General features: G+C 38.0%; 1 protein-coding gene across 2 annotated transcripts in view; it reads right to left on the reverse strand.

Annotated features, from left to right (window-relative positions):
• PIGK (phosphatidylinositol glycan anchor biosynthesis class K) overlaps positions 1–16,816 on the reverse strand; it is a 141,302-nt gene extending 124,486 nt beyond the window's left edge. For both annotated transcript variants that reach the window (XM_075557369.1, XM_075557372.1), the window contains exons 1-2: positions 16,684–16,816; positions 11,352–11,405 (exon numbers count right to left, since the gene is read on the reverse strand). In XM_075557369.1, coding sequence (XP_075413484.1) covers positions 11,352–11,405; positions 16,684–16,776 — 147 coding nt within the window. In that variant the 5' untranslated portion in view covers positions 16,777–16,816. The remainder of the gene's footprint in view (positions 1–11,351; positions 11,406–16,683) is intronic.
• Positions 16,817–17,988: the final 1,172 nt, after the last annotated feature.

Raw genomic sequence — 17,988 nt, forward strand, 5'->3', positions numbered from 1 at the left:
ATTTATAAATTATCAAGGGTTCGTGAGGATGGGAGAGTGTGGTAGGGAGGGGGATAATGAGGAGCTGATACCAAGGGTTCAAGTAGAAAGAAAATGATGATGGCAACATATGTACAAATGTGCTTAACACAGTGGATGGATGGATGGATGGATGGATAGATGGATGGATGGATGGATGGATGGATGGTGATGAGAGTTGTACAAGCCCCCAATAAAATGACTTAAAAAAATGGAACAGCATCTTTAATGGACTGAAAAGAACTATCAATTCAGAACACATATCTAATGAAAAGATATACCAGGAATGACATTGAAATAATTTTATCCTCACATGAAGGGAAAAAACATAATTTGTCACCAGCAAATTGGCTAAAAAAAGACATGCTAAAGGAAGTTCTTCTGGCTGAAGGGAAAGTACACCAAAAGAAAACTGTAGGAGTAAATGAAGAGCAGGAGTAGTAACTACCGAGGTAAATAAGATAGATCATTTTCTTCTGCAATTTCTCTAAAATATACAGGTTCTTAAAAGGAAAATTTTAGCATTGTTTGGTAAGATAATATTTACAGATATAATACTGACAAGGACAGCACAATAGTGATGAGTAAGAGAAGCCCAGGAAATAAAAGTCCTGGCAAGGGTGTGGTGCAGAGATCCTTTGATAATGCCTTTGATATGTAATGCCTACATGCTATTAAATCCCTTTACAAAAACTTAAGCCAACTTGGAATGTGGTGATATGAGGACTATGGAAGACAATGGGAGCCCAAAACCCATGTGCAGAGCATCTAGTCAGAGCGAACTCTTGGCAGATCCCGCTAGCCAAACACAAGAATCCCGAGCAGCCTTACTATTAGGCAGACCACTGCAATCTTGATTTTGCTGGACTGAAACGGACAGTCGGCTCATTGACCTCCTTATATAAAGGAGTTGAATTTGTACTGGGTGAAAGTATCCCCTTAGTTGTTCCAGGACAGAAATTCCTTCCATGGATTTTTGAATGTTGATGGGGTTCTTCTTCTTGCACATTATTTGGATTTGTCTTTATACTAATATGACCTTATCCTTACCACCTTCATGCAACTTATTTTGTCATTGTTTTGTGTTGAGTTTCCCAGCTGTGACGCACAGGAGGAGTGGCTGCATAATGATGACAGGGGTCAGAGGGAATGCAGGGATGGAAGATGAGTTAGATAGGGAGGGGAAGGGGGCTTCAGGAGTCAATAATGGAGGCGGGAGGGGGAGAGGGAGCACTAGAACTGATTGTGACTGCACAGCTCATGGTAAAGGCAACTTAATCACAGGGGGAGGAGCTCCAAGACTGATGTAACGGTGATTGTACAATTCCCCTTGGTATGACTGAACTATTCAATTATAGGATATGTAGACCATGTGCCAATAAAACTGTTGGAAATAATAAAAAATTAAAATTCATTTGATAAAAAATCTTGTTTTCTGAAAAAAAAAACTCAAAAATGGACTTGTGGACCACTAAAACATAAGTTTTCACAACCCTGAGGCAAAAAGAACGAGATGGTGCCTAGTTATCACTACTAAATGTCGTGAAAATATCACATTATTTATTAGGACATATTCATAGTGTGGGAGAAAAATGTAGAACACAACTAAAATTCATGAAAAGCGACCTGGCTTATTGGTCAAAGACTGGTGAACCCCAAGACAATGGGCCTTAGTCACCATTCAGGTCTGCAACTGAACTCACCTCTGTGTTAGAACCATCAAACATTTAAGATTAAAAGGGCAACATTTACCCAACCTCAAAGTTCAAAAGGTTAGTAAAGAAGAAGAAATGGAACAGGAAACATAAAGAGGAAGTGGGAAGGAATTGCAATGGATATATTGAAAAAATGCATATGAACTGTAGAATGTAAACTACTACACTGCTCTATAAACCTTCAATAAAATCAAAATAAAATGTTTTAAAAAATAAAGTAAAAAAATGTTTTAATACCTGTAATCTCATCATTGGAAAGAAAACCAGGTACCGTGACTTATACGATATTGCTTTCAGTTTGAATTGCTTCTTACTTTTAGTTGTAAAAACAGAAATACAGTAAAATTTAACCTACAAAAGTTGTATATGCATATAATAATTGAACAGGAAACAGAAACCATTAAACCAGGCTTAATTGTTTTTTTAAAAGAACTTGATTCATAAACACTTATCAAAATTGTTAGGAAATTTTAACTCTATGCCTGCAAAAGAGCCTTCTTGACAATAGAAACGAAGAACATATAAATTTGTAAAGAAAAAGTAAAATGTCCCTATTCACAGATGACATAATCATATACATAGAAAATCCCAGAGACTGCATAAGACAACTATTAGAACTAAAAGAAGGTAGCAAGACGGTAGGCAACAAGACCAGCACATGCAAGCCAAATGGAGTCCCTACACTGGCAAAGAAAACTCTGACCAGGAAATCAGGATAACAGGAGCATTTACAACAGCTCCCACAAAGACAAAACACTTAGGAATAACTCTAACTACAGAAACCTCAAGCTCACGCACATCAAGTTGATTCTGACTTATAGTAACCCTACACATTAAAAAATTAGAGCAGGAAAAAAAAGTAAAGTACAAAGCTACAAAATGTTACCACAAGAAACCAAGAGAGATCTACATAAATGACAAAACATGCCCTGGCACTATGTCCCAAAGTGGCCTATAGAGATATCATGCACTTCTAATCCAAATGCTCACCACCAAAAGCTTTAATAAAATGGAAAACTGATCAGCAGCTTTATATAGGAAGAAAAGAGATCTCATATAAGCAAAGCATTATTGGAAAGGGGAAACATGACAGAAGACCACACATCTGCAGTTCCAGAGTCTACTACTGTACAACAGCCTTCTAGTGGCAGAAAGACAGATACAAGGCCAATTAAATAGAATTAAGAACACAGAAGTAAATCAACCTACCAGTGGCTAGGTGATCTACAACAAATGTCCAAAGTCCATAAACTGAGAAGAGAACATCCTTTTTTGTAAATGATGCTGGCAAAACTAGGTATTCATTTGGAAAGCAAATGAAACAAGATTTCTATTTCACATCACACACACAAATTTACTCAAAATATATCAAAGAACTAAATGCAAAATCTAAAAATGCAGGCTTTGGAAGCAAAAAAGATGAACAACACAAGGGGTCTAATACATGGTGGGAATAGAATTTTAAACATACCTAAAAATGCACAAACATTAAAAGATATACAACGGGAATATCTTAAAAACTAAAAACCTATGCTCATCAAAAGACCTTGCCAAAAGAACAAGGAGATACTAAAATTGTGACACAAACAGCTTTAAGTACATCTATGCTCACGGCAGCATTATTTATAATATAACAAAAAGATGGAATAAATTAAAAGTCCATCAATGGATTAAATGATAACAAACTGTTACTTTCATAAAATTGAATAATATGCAACAATTATAATGGTAAATCTACGAAGCATCTCACAACATGGTTGAACCTGGAGGACATTACGTTGAGGGAAAATAATCAAACACAGGAGACAAATATTGTATAAGATCACTATTATAAAAAGTAAACAACAGCTTCCCAGAGAAAAACAAAGCCAAACATTGTTTGATGCTTACCAGAAACAGTCAAGAGCGGAAGGGGAAGCACTGACTGGAAAGAGTGAACACGAGTTGACTGGTGAAGGGAAAGTAATATGGGGAGTCAGCACAACGCAACCAAGGAAAAGGGAGATACTGAGAGGGGCAAAGACACAGGCACAGCTACAGCAAATGTCACGGCATCGTCCACACTACAACAGCAGAAATAACTAACCAGAATTTATAAACAGATACACAGGCAGCCATGTATGCTAACTATATGAGGAGGGTGGGATGTAAGTAGAGTGGCCTATATTCATAATGACGAATGTGGACGACAGAAGAAAACACTACCTGGCCTGGCACCATTCGCACAACTGTTGCTTTACTTGTGACCACTGTTGCAGCCTCGGGGTCCATCCATCTTTTTGGAGATTCTTCTACTTTTCACTGACTCTTTTTTACCAAGCTTGATGGACTTCTCCAGGGTCTGGTCTCTCCTGAGAACATGCAAGATGAAGTATCTCCACTGATGCTCCTAAGGAGCATTCTGGTTGGACTTTTTCCAATATAGATTTGTTCATTCTCTGGCAGTTCATGGTATATTCTGTACTTTCCACCAACACGATAAACAATTTATCAATTATTCTTGGGTCTTATTTACTGCCTAGCTTTTATATGTAAGTCTATGATTTAAAGTGCCTTGAATTAGGTCAAAGGAACCTTAGCACTCAAAGTAACATCTGTGTTTTTAAACGTATTACATAAGAAAAAAAACTCACTGCCACCAAGTTGATTCCAGCTCATAGCAATCCTATAGGGCAGGGCAGAACTTCCCCTGTTGGTTTCCAAGACTGTAACTCTTTACGAAAGTAGAAAGTCTCACCTTTCTCCCACTGGCGGTTTCATATTGCTGTTCTTGCAGTTAGCACCCTACCTAGTAATACCCAATGCCATCAGAGTTCTAACACCCTAAAGAAGTCTTTAGTAGTAGAGTTACCCAATCAACACTTCATTTATTTACTGACTGCGGCTCCCAGGGACATTAAATGTACTCCAAGCAACATGAAATACTTGACAACTTATTTTCTGTTTTTCATAATGTTGTCTATTAGTTCATGTGTTAAATTTTTTGTTTTCTTTCTATTGAAGTATAATCCTTATTTCAGACTATAGTCTTTGATTGGCAATAAGTATGTCCAGTCTTCTTCACTTTCAGCAAGGGTGCATCGTCTGCATATTGTAGGTTGCTAATGAGAGTCTTCTTCTACCTGATGCTGTGTTCTTCTTCACACAGTCCAGTTCCTCAGATTATTTGCTCAGCATATAGATTGAATAAGCATGGTGATACATGCCTTCCCTATTTTAAACCACAACTTATTCCCTTATTCTTTTAAGACATTCCTCAAGAATACACAATCAAATAATGGGAACTCTGAAATTCCTGTGCTGTGCAATGTTATCCATAATTTGCTATGATCCAGGCTAATGCCTTTGCATAGTCAATAAGACACAGGTACACATCATTCCGATATTCTCTGCTTTCACTCAAGACCCACTGTGATATGTAGGGTTATTGTGCCAACCTGGCCAATGAATACATATGGGATTGATTGAAGGGCAGAGGGATAAATGGCTCCGTGAGCCTCGCCTTTCTTGTGTCTTGCTCTTTGATGATCAGACCAGTGTGCGGCTGCCTTAGCTTGTTCTCTGCCTCAGTTTGCTAGCTACACTACCTGTGGACTGTGTCACTGTAGTTCGAGGTTCCTTTTCACCACACTACTGAATTATATATCACTTGAGCTGGGACTTTCAGACTATAATCTGACTGACTCCTAATGACTTGCCTTGCTATTTGCTGCCTGTGGCCGGATTGTCTGAATTGCTCTACAGAGGACTCCGCTGTCTGCTTCCTTGACTTGTACCCAGTGGCCCTCAAGACTCGACAGACTGCCAGTATATGAGCTGTCTCACAGAAGTGAGCTGCACTGAATCATTTTTACTGCTCTAAAGATTGTTTATTTCTTATGGTTTGCCTATATATGTATATATAAACCATATATGAGCCATAAGAAATAAACAGTATATATATAAAATCCTAAGTGTTCTGGTTTTGTTTCTCTAGAGCACTCTAACAATGACTGCCCTCATTCCACATCTTCTGAATCTGGCTTGAATTTCTGCCAGTTCCCTGTTGATATTCTGCTGCAACTGCTTTCAAATTATCTTCATAGAATCTTACTTGCATGCAATAGCAATGACATTGTTTGATAATTTCTACATTCTGTTGGATCACGTTTCTTTGAAATGGGTACAAATATGGATTTCCTCTTCCAGTTGATTGGCAAGGTAACTGTCCTCCAAATTGTTTACCAAAGAAAGTAGCACCTCCAGCAGTGCATCCATTTGTTGAAACATTTTGATTAATTCCAGGAGCCTTGCTCCTGGTTACTGCTTTCAGTGCAGCTTGAACTTGTTCCTTAAAAACCAAGAGCTCTTGAGCATATGCTACTTCCTAAAATAGACTCAAGCATAATGACAATTGTGAGGCTGACACAAGACCTAGTGTACATAGGGCCGCTATGTGTCTGAACTGACTCATTGGCACCTGTGGCAGTTAGATTTTAAGTCAGCTTAAGCCTGTGTGAAAGCGTAAAGATGGAGTCCAGCCTACCAGTCAGGTCACAGACAGTGCGATGATGCCTCCTTGGGAATATTTCCCTTAAAAGAGAGAGTGAGTATTTTTGCTATGAGACCCACAATGAGAACTTTTCTTTCTCTCTGCTCCTTCACTTTCCCTGCTTGCTTAAATTATGTATCTGCCTCCAAGGGCAGCCTCTTGAGGGCCACTGGCTCTGAGAGGCAATCTGGGAGCTACTGGCACCTTGCCTCAGTCCCACCAACCTTGGATAAATGTGATTCTATATGCATTGACTGGTGATCTCCCTGCATTGCATTTCCCTTTCTCAGTATCAGGCTGTAGCTAAATGAGTCTACAGAAGGCTCCAGGTCAGACCCATGAACTTGAGTTGGACTGGGCAGAATACCCTCTGGAGGTAAAATTATTTTTTGATAAAAAGTTCTTTCTTATACACAAATTACTGTCACTGGTTTCGCTTCTCTAAACAAACCAGCCTAACACACCACCTAATAACAATATTAACAATTTCCTAAATTGAACCTAACAGGAAAAAAAATCTAATATTTTAAATGGACAAAAAATTAGCACAAGCATTGCATAAGAAAGGTGTTAAAATGGACAATTAAACACTTATAAATGTTCCACTTTAGTTATAAATTTAGAAATATAAATCAGTTTGGTAAGTATTAAAAAGTCTGACAATTCACAATACTGGCAAGGATATAAAGAAATGAATACTCTTCTATATTACTGATAGGAATGGAAATTAATATGAATCTAGATTAATTTATAATATACATCAAGTTGGAAAATGCACATATCTTTTGGTTTAGCTTACATAAATATGCAAAAAATATGCATTTTAAGGATTTCTCAATAGCATCATTATTTGAAATTTTAAAATAATAATAATAAACCTGAAAGCCAAAGGCTATCAATAGCAAAGAATGAAGGTTCCCTAACCAGAGCTAAAAATGTTGTTGTTGTTGTTAGGTGCCACTGCGTTGGTTTGGACTCAGAGCAACGTTACATACAACAGAACTAAGCACCGCCTGGCTTTGTGCTATGCTCACAATTGTCCATATGCCTGAGCCTACTGTTGCAGCCGCTGTGCCAATTCATCTCATTGAGGACCTTCCTCTTCATCACAGGCCCTCGACTTGACCAAGTATGATGTCTATATTAGGCCAGGTTGACGAAAGAAGCAAATTCAGTGACGCATGAGGAGAAGAAAGGGCTTTATACCAACAAGTAATTACATATGAAAGACAGCGTCCCGGGCTCAATCTACCTCAAGGCTTTAAGTCCGATACTAGGAAGATCACAGGACAGTGAGTGGGGTCATCTGAAACCAAGGTCAGTGGAAACATGGCAGGGTTCAGGCAGCTCTCAGGATCAGCAGCCGAATCCAAGCAGGCAGAAAGGCAAAATGTCAGGGAGAGGAGGAGGGTCCCAAAGGTCCGCCTTAAGAGGAGGACACGCACCCGAGGAGCAGGTCAGCATCAGGCTGTGACAATCATTGACAGATAATTCTACCTGTAGCCAGGAGTGTATAGTTGACATAAAATCACCTACTGACAACATGTTCAAAGTATATAAGATAAAGTCTTGCCATCCCTGCCTCTAAAGAGCAGAATTAATTTACAGTCCTAATAAAAACAACTACTTTTCATATACTTTTCCATACACAGAAGGATTTTCACACGTGTTGTTATTCAATATGCATAAAGCTAAGAAAATGCTTTTATAATTATCATTAATTTACTAGCTAGAAAACAAAAGGAAGCAGGAAGTATTACCTTAAATTACATTGCTAACCACAAAAAATAAATAAACAGCATGTAATATGTTTAAAGGAGGGGAGGGAGAGACACAAATGTGACTATAAACACTGAAAATTTCTGAATAATTCATAAGAAATTCATAATGGCCACTAAAACAGGTGGCCCCAAAACAGACTTTAGCTTTTCAGTTTGTATCCTTCCTCACTAGAATTTTTAAAGTCATGAGCATGAATTATTTTTATAACTTATTTATTAAACATAAGCACTAATATTTTATGCAAAACAGATCCAGAGACTCAAATGGAATCTAACATTTCTTCTCTCTACTGGCAAAACTTTTCTCAATCATTTTAGAGACCAAAGTGCACTTCACTTAAATCTCATCATTTAATTATGACTATAAATTAATTAAAATGAAGAAGACTAGATTGTTTTTATTTGAATTATATAGGATTGAAAGAAATGCGCTTTTATTAAGTCACTTGACCCTGGTCAAATTACACAATTTTCCACTTTAAAAAGTACAATTTATTCAAATTTCACCATGCTAAATCTTAGTTAACATATAAAATCTTAAGCAAAATACAAAAAGTGCCCATGCTGTCAAATGCTCAGAAGCATTTTTTACTATATTTTTCATCTGGGACCCAAATTACTGATAAACTGGTTAAAGATTTCCAAGAACAAACCAAAAAACACACTGTCATCAAGTCGTTTCCAATACATCCCAACCCTACAGGACAGGGTAGAACTGCCCCCTGTGGGTTTCTGAGACTATAAATCTTTATGGGAGCAGAAACTCTCATCTTTCTCCCAAGGAGGTTTTGAACTGCGGCCCAATTCACCACCAGGACCCCTTCCACGAACAAGGCAGGCTTTAATGTAAATATAGAATAAGCTAACTTCTAAAGGATGAGCCCTTTTGGCAACTGATAGCCTGCACAGGAGAGAATTATCGATACAGAGACTTGTAAGGAAGATTTAATAACCCTTCTCCTATCAAAAAGGCCCACTGCCACCTAGTGGATTCTGATTTAGGACAATCCCATATAGGAGAAGGGCTGTTAATCTTGGGACAGACCAACCGAACCACACGCACTGCCACTGACTAAACGCTGACTCAGAGCGACCCCCTTGAGGGTTTCTGAGAGCGTGATTATTTACAGGCACAGAAAGCCCAGTCTTTCTCCCATGGAGCTGCTCATGATTTCCAACTGCTGATCATGCAGATCACAGCCCAAAGCATAATCGCTACACCACCAAGCTGCTATGGGAACAGATAGCCTCATCTTTTTCTCCTGTAGCAACTGGTGTGTTTGAACTGCCAACCTTGTAATCAGTAACTACCAAACATCTAACCCACAGTAACATCAGGGTTTGAAAAAGTAAAATAATTCTGTCAGTTGGTAAATTGATATCTGGCTCCTGATACTAACCCAAACCAAACTCATTTCCATCCAGTGGATTCCAACTCATAGCAACCCTAGAGTAGAAATGGCTCCAGTCGTTTTCAGATACTGTATTTACTCCTGTAAATACGGAAGTAGAAAGCCTCATCTTCCTCCAGCCAAGTAGCTGGTGGGTTTGAACTGCTAAATTTGTGCCTAACAGTCCAACAAGAGGTCTACTTTGCCACCAGGATTTCTGCAGCCCCTAAAAGCATTCTCTAGTTTTTATTAATAGTTGGAAGCATGGCTCCCTATCTCAAGCAGTTTTATTCGATTCCTTCATCTCTTGTAAGCTCTCTTGGTAAATAAGAAAATGCTTATTTACCAAGGTGAGCTCTCTTGGTAAATAAGAAAATGGCCATGAATCTATGTTATACTGTTTCATTTAACTTCCATATAATTATATTTATTACAAATAATTATGGTAGTCATAATCATTATTTGGTTTTAACAACCTGTAAATGAGTATATTCTTTTATAGAATTATTATCAATTTTACAAGACCTCAAACATTAAAAAAAAAATCCATTGGGCCTTAGAAAAGCTATAATCTTATCAGTATTTGTCCTGCACTTGTAGTTGACCTGCTCTGCCCCTTGACATTTGCACTCTCTTCTTACAAGAGGTGTCCCCCAGTTTTCTTCTTTTTCCAACATGACCTGCAGGCTTGGGGCAAGAGATGCTGTTCATTGTTCTCCTTCTTTATTCACAAAAATCATTTTCTTTTCTTTACTCTTTGAATCCATCCTTTACTTCCTTGTCCTATCTTTCAATATACTTTTAAATACTTTTTCCCCCATTAAGTAAAGATTATTATATCTTCTAATCACATAGTGGAACTACTCTGAAAGATTTTCCAAACAGGGAAACAAAAATGATTACATCTAATCATATTATAGGAATAAACAACAAAAATTTATGAATACAGATAAAGTAGTAATTTACACACAAAAAAAAGACAGAAGACATAAAATGGGCTAACCCGCAAACTTCACTAATAATCAAAACAATGTAAATTAAAATAAAATTTCACCTGCTACCTAGCAGTTAATAAAATGATAAAAAACTAAAAATATAGATGACTTGAGTTTAGAAAAAGAAGTACAGCCTTTTCATAGAGCAATTATGATCCATGATTCATATACTAATGTCTAGGAATTGATTTTTAAAAGAAATCAAGTTCTCAAAGCTAAGGACATTTTCACAGCCCTTTGAAAAATAACAAAAATTTAAAACATAAATGTCCAGGCTCTTGAGATTAGGGCACATTCATAAAATAGGAAACTATACAGCTTTTGTCAAGATTAAGAATTTCCGTATTTACTAGCAGGGAAAGATCACAAAGATAAACTACTGAGTGGGGGGTGGGGGGAGAGCATACACTGCTAATGGGTTGCAAAATAGCAGGTATAACATGATCCAACTTATATAAAATCATAGAACAAAATGAGGGGATCAGAAAAGCACCCACTAAATGTGGACTCTGAGCTATGGGACTTGGACATTTTCTGTTTCGCCACACCTCCAGTGAGATACGCTCACTCTAGTTCCCAAGTGAAGCAAAATACATAATTAAAATTAAACCCTGTCTTCTTTTAAATTTGCTACATAAGTTGAATTTTCTATAATGATAATATCTTTTTATAAACAATTTAAGAGATTTTTAAAATATTGAAGTAGAGATTATCTCTAAGAGTGCAGTTAATATAATTACTAGTTTCCTGCATTAAAATAAAAGAATTCTACATTTTATAAAATTGTTGCTTTAAATAGTAGCACGTTAATTTCTTTAAGAATTTTATTATAAGATATAAGAAAATTAACTTTTGTTGTTACAAATAGATTCACACAAAATTCATATATATCTAATATGTGAACAGACAGACATACTTACCAATACGGCCCAGTTGTTTGTATGGCCACTTCTAAAGAATTGTTCCGCTTGATCCTGTTAGTCAGAAAACAATAAAAGCAACAAATGATAGGAAGCAAAAACAGTAAAAGAAAAATAGCAAGAAGAAAAAAATGATTATTTCCCAAGATGCTGAATTTTAAAGGACAGCTAAGATTTATGGTGCTGGTTTCAGTGATCACTAATAATTCATCATTATGTATATATCTGGTAGTCTAAGGTCAGAGAAATAAAAACATTGTCAAGAGAAGGTAATAGTTTAAGATACCAAGGGATGAAAGGGTTCTGAATTGGAACTCTGGAGCTGTAGAGTGCTGTCTTATCCTGGACACCGATTTGATCGCCTGACTGTGCAAGATCCGGCACCTCTTTGAGACTCTGTCTTAATATGCAAAATGAAAGCAATGCTAACCCTTATCAGAGAGCTACTTTGAGAGGACTATAAAGATGTATGTGCAAAAGCTTCGGCTTTGAAAACCTAAGCAGTGTTCAAATAAAAGCTGTAATTTATATATATATATATATATATATATATATATATCACATCTTAATATTTGACAAGTACAAAGAAAGTAGAACGTTCAATAGAGAACACAGAAGTTGTTTGACAAATTTAACCAGGGTGTTACTTTAAAACTGCAATCTCATGACAACATTTTCCTTACTGTAACTTATTTTCCATTTGTGTGTATCACTTTCATACCTTTTATATCATTCTTATTTATTATGCCTTATTGCCTTTGCCCAGTAATATATAAAAACTCAATTTTCATTCACACTGACTTAACCCATATAAGCGTGGCACATAGATTTCAAATAAATATTTCTGAATTGAATGCATGCTTCCAATACCCTTACTAGTAGTAAGCAAAGCAAGACCAAGTCCTAAAAAAACTGAAACCACGTATTCTTACTTGGTTCCAAGTAAGACGGTACCATAACGCTATAAATTTCAAAAGTCATTTTTAGTGTACTGTAACTACTCCTTTATTAATCACTTTCATGTATCCATAAGGAACTTCTAAACGACTGATATTTCACTTTAAGTAATAACCTAAAGTGTTTTTATACCCATAAATTTAATGTGGAATAACATAATCTCCCTACATCCTTAACCAAAACAAAAAAGCATTCCTTTTCAAAATTTCCCGTATACTCTTTTTAATGTTTGTTAATCATTAATCATTTCTATTGACTCTCTAAAATCTCATAACTTATTCTCTTATTCTTTAGTATTAGTGACAAAAGCAAACATTAATGATCACACAAATGTGTAGAATCACAGAGGTTAACAAGTTTTATTTTTGTTGAGGAGAATTATGGATGTTTGATTGTTTTTTTAGCATTCTATTACAAATAGACAGGGTTTCTTCCTATGCTACTAAAATTCCAGAGTTTAATTGTGAGTGCCTTATTGAATGTTTTCATTCTATATAAAACAATATTCTTCCTGTTTAAATTTTACTCGGTGTTCATCTCTAATGTGCTAGGTGCTTTCCATTACTTTACTTGAACTTACCACTCTGTTCACCTAGGTAGAGTCTCTGTCACACATCCATATAACATTTCACTATTCTGTTGAAGTAATTCTAAATTGAAATTGCCATGTGTGAAGTCCTGAAATACCTCCAAATCCAATGTCATCCTGACACCTAATGAAATTATGTAATTATTAAAGTGGCAGTGAATGTAAGCCACACTGACTCCAGATCTGCTCGCAAACAGTATCAATTGCTAGAATAACCAGAGTAAAACCAAGCCCGTTGCCGCCAGGTTGATTCCAAGCACAGTTGTTAAGTACTCAGCCACTAATGGAAAAATTGGCAGTTTGAACCCACTGGCTATTTGGAGGGAAAAGGCTGCAGCGGTCTGCTTCTCTATCGATTACAGTCTTGGAAATCCTGTGGAGCCATCCTAGCCTGCCCTCTTGGGTCACTAAGGGTCAGCTATTCCGACGTCCTACCATTATTACTTACTAAGAAATAATTTCATCTCTGTGGACCTCTATTTCCTCATCTCTAAAATGGCAATAATAGTACCTGGCTCACAAAGATAGTAACAGTGACTGGAACATTATAATTGCAAGACAAATGTCAAATCCATTGACATTCAGTGTGATTGATAGTGACCCCATGTGTTACAGAGGAGAACTATTTTATTGGACGTTATTGGCTGTAATCTTCATGGAAGCAGATCAGCAACCTATCTTCTCAATGCTGCTGGATGGGTTCAAGCCTCCAGACCATAGGCCAGTAGTCAAGTACAAACCCTCTGCATCTTGCAGGGACCTTTGACAAATGTTAGCTATTAGAATTTTCAACTGACAAGAAAAGTTCAGAAAGAATGAAATTTTTAAAATATTACTGAATTTTAAAAAATATATTACTGAATTCTAAAACTAAACCCACTGCCACCAAGTTAACTCCAACTCATTGCCACATTCTTCTGCAGAGTAGCTGCTGAGTTCAAATCAATGATCTCTTTGGTGAACGGCCAGCCAAGTGCTTTCACTGTTGTGCCACTAGACTGATACGTACACATGCAAATATAATCAAGCCCTCTCAACAGCATCCGGAAGCTGAACAAACCCAAGGTGACAGAGTGGACAGAGCACTGATTTGGGAGTTTCAGCCCAGGCCCTAAATCTCCAGCTGGCTGCAAATTTGGGGAAAGTCATGTAGCATTTCAGACTTGACTTTCCCTATGATTAAAATTGAGAATCACCCCAATGATTCTCCAATGTCTTCCAGTTCCAAAATCCTTGTGTCACCAAGACTTCAGTGAAAAGTGGTTGCCTACAGAACTCAAAATCATAGAGACCAGACTTACTAGTCTGACAAAGACAAGTGAAACCCCCAACACTATGGCCCATGGATACCCTTAAAATCTATAGCTGAACTCACCCATTGAAGATGAAAAGTGCAGAATTTACCCAAAAACACAGTTCAGAGAATTAGGAAAGAAGGAAGAATGGAAAAAGGAAACACAGGGACAACATAAAATAAGTGACAATACATCGAGGGGATTGCAGTGGATGAGTAGAAACAAAATAGATATGAATTTTTCAGTGTAGCACTCTAAAACTGTTGATAAATCTGCTCTGGAAATCTTCACCCAATTCGCAATGAAATTTTTAAAACTGGTTTAACATTAAAAAATAAAGTTAAACCAGCTCCAACGGGTCAGTTCTGACTCATGGTGACCATGTGTGTGTGTCAGAGAACTATACTCTGTAGGATTTTTGGTGATTAATTTTTGGAAGTAGACTGCCCAGTCTTTTTTCCAGTAATCCTCTGCATAGACTCAAACTAAAAGTTTTTCAGTTGGCAGGTAAGTGCAACTGTACCACCCAGGAACAACATCTTACACAATAATTGCTGAAAAGCTACTCATTCACTCTACCTAGAGTGAACAGAGCGTATTTACAGGCCAAAAACCATGTAAACAAGGGTGATTTTCTAAAATCACTGAAAAGCATCATGTGTTCCCCAGAGAATTGCAGAGTTTGTTGAGATGACAAGCATGTAAACACATTACACTTCAATGAAATACTTATTCACTCATTGGGTGTCAGGTCCTAGTCATAGCTCTGAGCAGAAAAAGAGTCAAAATCATTGCCTTCAAATGTACAAATGGATAGGCATACACTAAGCACTAGGCAAACTATAAAGCATATGAAAGTAAAACTCACAGTATAACGAAAGAGTCTAAGAGAAGAAGCTAATCTGGTTTAAAGGAAACAAGGTTTCCCGTGAAAAGATCCAAAAGATGAAGAGCAGCAGCAGGACAATTCACAAAGGAAAGAACATATAGTCCCTTATGGCGGGAAGGCACACGGTTTTGAGACAGGTAACTGGCAATCTGCTCCTGTATAGATTTATGACTTTTGAAATTCTATGCTACAACAACATACTACGTAGGTGTAAAAAGGACAACAGCAAAGGCAAAGGTCAGGGGTTAGAAAAGTTCTACAGTCTTTCTGATTTCCCTGCATCTGAGTAAATGAACAGAGGCAAGGGGAAACTAAAATATGAGAATGCAAAACAGCACAGCAAGTGTGTGAAAGTGTCCAGAATGAAACATGCAAGGTAAGACAAGGAAAGAAAATAGCACAGATCCAATCATGTTAATTTTTATCTTTTAAAAGAATTTATATATACAAAGTATATAAACTAAGGAGCACTGGTGGTGTAGTAAATACCCAATGGGCAGCTAACCTCAAAGTTGGCAGTTCAAAACTACCAGCCATTCTGGGGGAGAGAGATGAAGCTTTCTACTCTAGTAAAAGTGAATCTCAGAAACCCACACAGGCAGTTCTAACCTGTTCTAGCCATCATGAGTTGGAACCAATTCGATGGCAGTGGGTTTTTTATTTTGCTTTTTTTAAGTATATAAACTAATAGTAATTTAAGAGTGTATACATAGAGAGGAAAAACAAAGAGAGAGAGACGGCTACTATCTTTTTTAAGTGTCAGGGGTAGAGCGAATACCCAAACCTGTGTGGAGTCTAAGCTCAAAGTGCTGGGGGAGCAAGGGGATGATGGGCAAAGGCGCTGACCAAGGTAGGAAGCTTGTAAGACAGGCCGTCCCGGCCGGCAGCACTGAAATGATTCAGCAGGTAATAACTTGATCAGGTTTACATTTTATGAAGACCAATTTAGCATCAACATGGGGTAAAATGGAAGCTTGGGGCAAAATGAGATAAAGCTATTTAGATACTCTAGGCAGGAAATGCCCAGGGCCTGAATGAAGCCAGGGGAAATATAGAGGGGCGTGCAATTTTAAGAGTTTAGAACTACATTCTGTATTCTGGTTATACTGTAGGGTAGAGCGAGTTCATTAAAACTCGCAGTGAGTTCCAGCTTAGGAAACAAGCAACACTGCTTTGGAAAATACTGGAGAAAGGGGTGCTGAGATATTTTTGTGGGTTGGTGTGTGTTTGTTTGAGATGGCATAGGCACACGATAATACTTTGCACACAAACGTTCCAGTCTTTTTGGCTTTCCTGATTAAAGGTAGATTGCAAAAATGGCCGGAAGCATAGTCAGGGTGGTCGTAGTAATAACTAAAGCTTCACGGTGTAACTCCGTTCGTCAAAGGGGGGGCGGCAGAGCCCCTCGTCATCATGGGGAAAGCTGCCGTTCGGCAGGACGAGAGCAGCCCGACCACGACAGCTCTTCGCAGGTGTGCCCGCCGAGAGCCGCACGCACTTGGGCCGCGTCCAGCCCGCAGCGGCCGGGAAAGGACCTGCTGGGGCTCTCAGCCCCCACACGGCCGCCCCCGGCCCGGCCGCTGGCAGGGACCTGGCTCCTACCTCGATCTGACTAGCGGCCAAGCTGCCGAAGGACAACAGCAACAGCCCCGCCAGGGCTCTCTGAGCCCGCTCCGCGCTGTGGGGAGCGGCCATGTTTGCCGGCTTCAGACTTCCCGCACCTGAAGAGGCGGGGGCGATGCCGTAAAGCAGCGCGGCGGCGTTTTGCGACGCCAACGCAACCTTTCCTGGAGCCGCACGACACTCACGTTCTGGTGTCTGTTTCTGCGAGTTTGCGTACCTCAGGGATCCGGTTAAGACGTTTGGTCTGTCTTTAATCGCGGTTTCCGTTTTCGTCTTGGAAAATGGGTCTAATACTTAAGGGAATTTTGAAAAGTGAGGAGGAAAACTCCGTGATCCCATAAACTTTGAAAGTTTTTCGTTTGGGTTTTATCTTATTGGTTTGGTTTTTCGTAGTTCTGCCAGTTGTATACCTGAAGCACGGTCTGGTGGGAAAGGCAAGCATTTTGACAACTAAGAGATCATTTGTATAAAATATTAAAAAGTTGGGTTGGAGTTGCAACAAAATGCATGATGTGGGGAGAAAGGGGGAACCGATCTCACGGATGTACATATAACCGCCTCCCAGGGGTACGGACCACAGAAAAGTGGGTGAAGGGAGACAACGGTCAGTGTAAGACAAGAAAAAATAAAAATTGTAAGTTATCAAGGGTTCATAAGGGAGGAAAAATAACAGGGCTTAAATAGAAAGAAAATATTTTGAAACTGATGATAGCAACATGTATAAATGTGCTTGACACAATGGATGGATTGTGATAGGAGTTGTACGAGCACCCAATAAAATGATTTTTTAATCATTATGCCTAACACCTATTAAAAGAATAAGCTTAGAGGAAATTAGCAAAATTTTAGTTTCCTTGGTTTCTTCTGTAGTTATGAAGCTAAACCATATTTCAGAGACAGTCTGAGGATTTAATAAAATCAGATGTATGAAACTCCAGGTAAGTGATAAGCTATATTATGCATTCAATTTTAAATACTACTTTTTGCCTAATGGGATATGAGGATTTCCCCATGCCGCCTCATAATTTCACAAAAGAGTCTGATTGGAATTAAAGGTAAAATGCTTTTTATGGAGAGACAAGGCAATTTGTAAATTGGGATTCACTGGGTCCAGAATATTCAGAACTAAATGATCCAAGAAGACAATTTGGATGATTTTCATAAGAAAATATAAGGAACTTCAATCAAAATTCTGAGATGCTTGATATTTCAAATAAAATACACTGTCTTTAGGTGGATCCTGACCTATAATGGCCCTATAGGACAGAATAGAACTGCTTCCTA

The sequence above is a fragment of the Tenrec ecaudatus genome, chromosome 1 (genome assembly GCF_050624435.1).
Source record: "Tenrec ecaudatus isolate mTenEca1 chromosome 1, mTenEca1.hap1, whole genome shotgun sequence".
Classification (NCBI taxonomy): Eukaryota; Metazoa; Chordata; class Mammalia; order Afrosoricida; family Tenrecidae; genus Tenrec; species Tenrec ecaudatus.